The sequence below is a fragment of the Gossypium raimondii genome, chromosome 8 (genome assembly GCF_025698545.1).
Source record: "Gossypium raimondii isolate GPD5lz chromosome 8, ASM2569854v1, whole genome shotgun sequence".
Lineage (NCBI taxonomy): Eukaryota > Viridiplantae > Streptophyta > Magnoliopsida > Malvales > Malvaceae > Gossypium > Gossypium raimondii.
Window position 1 is genome coordinate 38,645,364 of NC_068572.1, and position 1,347 is coordinate 38,646,710.

General features: G+C 37.0%; 1 protein-coding gene across 1 annotated transcript; it reads left to right on the forward strand.

The window, feature by feature from the left end:
• Positions 1-239: 239 nt before the first annotated feature.
• LOC105791385 (protein LURP-one-related 17) lies at positions 240-1,347 on the forward strand. The gene is made up of 2 exons (XM_012619442.2): positions 240-690; positions 792-1,347. The coding sequence occupies exons 1-2, from the start codon at positions 424-426 to the stop codon at positions 1,158-1,160; spliced, it is 636 nt and encodes a 211-aa protein (XP_012474896.2). The 5' UTR covers positions 240-423; the 3' UTR covers positions 1,161-1,347.

Consider the following 1,347-nt stretch of genomic DNA (forward strand, 5'->3'; position numbering starts at 1 on the left):
CTGACAAAAGGGGACGGGGACATCGGTCTCCACCATTCCCTGTTCTGTTTTATTTGTTTGACATCAACAGAATGATATCTGTGTAAGAGAAACAGTAAGTCTCTCTACAATTTCACGCTAATGGTTTGAAATAACAACCAAACAAATACTTGAAACAAGTGAAAAAATGGAATCTTAGGATTTTCCAACATTAACAATATCTGGAATCTAGACACTGTGAGATTAAAATACCAACTCTTTCTTTAATCCCATCAAAATTGTCTTTGGAAAAAGAGGCATCACAGTAGGTAAAAAGCTGTCTCTCTCGTATTTTTCACGAGGAACCCTGGGTTGGTCTTATTATATATATAGCGCCTATAAATATATTTCTTTCCCCATAGCCTTCTCAAAATTGTTATATACAGAGAAACATATGAACAAAATATGTTTATTTCCAGGAAATCTTTGTCAAGATCAGTCCATGATGAACACCAAGAGCAACCGGAGTTAGTCGAAACCCGAGGTGGCAATCTGTGCACATCAGTAACAGTTTGGAGAAAATCACTTATAGTTACCTGTAAAGGCTTTACTGTGATTGATTCAAATGGAAATTTAGTTTATCGAGTTGATACTTATGTGGGAGGACGCCCCATGGAACTCGTTCTTATGGACGGCTCAGGGAAACCCATCCTAACGATGCGACGAAGCACGGTACCGTATATACATATATATATAATTTCATGTATTCCCTAAATATTTCATAGATGCATGATAGTTAACTTGGAGCTTGATTTTGTCATTTTTATTGACAGAATCTTAGGCTAGTAGGGACTTGGCTTATCTATGGAGGGGAAGTAGGTGAATTTTGTACATCAGAAAAGCCAGTTTTCTATGTAAAGAAGAGCATTAACATTTTAAATGCCAACTCTAATGTGCTTGCATATGTTTACCGGCGGTCGTCGGATAAACGGTATGCATATGTGATTGAAGGATCGTATTCGCATAGATCATGTAAAGTGCTAGATGAGACAAAGAGAGTGGTGGCAGAGATAAGGCCAAAGGATGCATTAAAAAGAGGCATTTCATTCGGCCTGGAGGTTTTTGTGTTAATTGTGCAGGCTGGATTTGATCCTGGATATGCCATGGGTCTGGTTCTTTTGCTGGATCAAATGTTTTCATAGGCTTTCAATTCTTTCAGGTGCCCTTTTTTTTAATAAGATCAAACATTCAAACTGATCTTTTCATGTTTTCAAGCCAAAGCTGGTATCTAATGATAAGCTTCTACTGCATCAAATGCCAAGTAGATATATGTAAACAAGGATGTTATACATGTTGGAAATATATTATTACAAGACGAAATAGTTAACA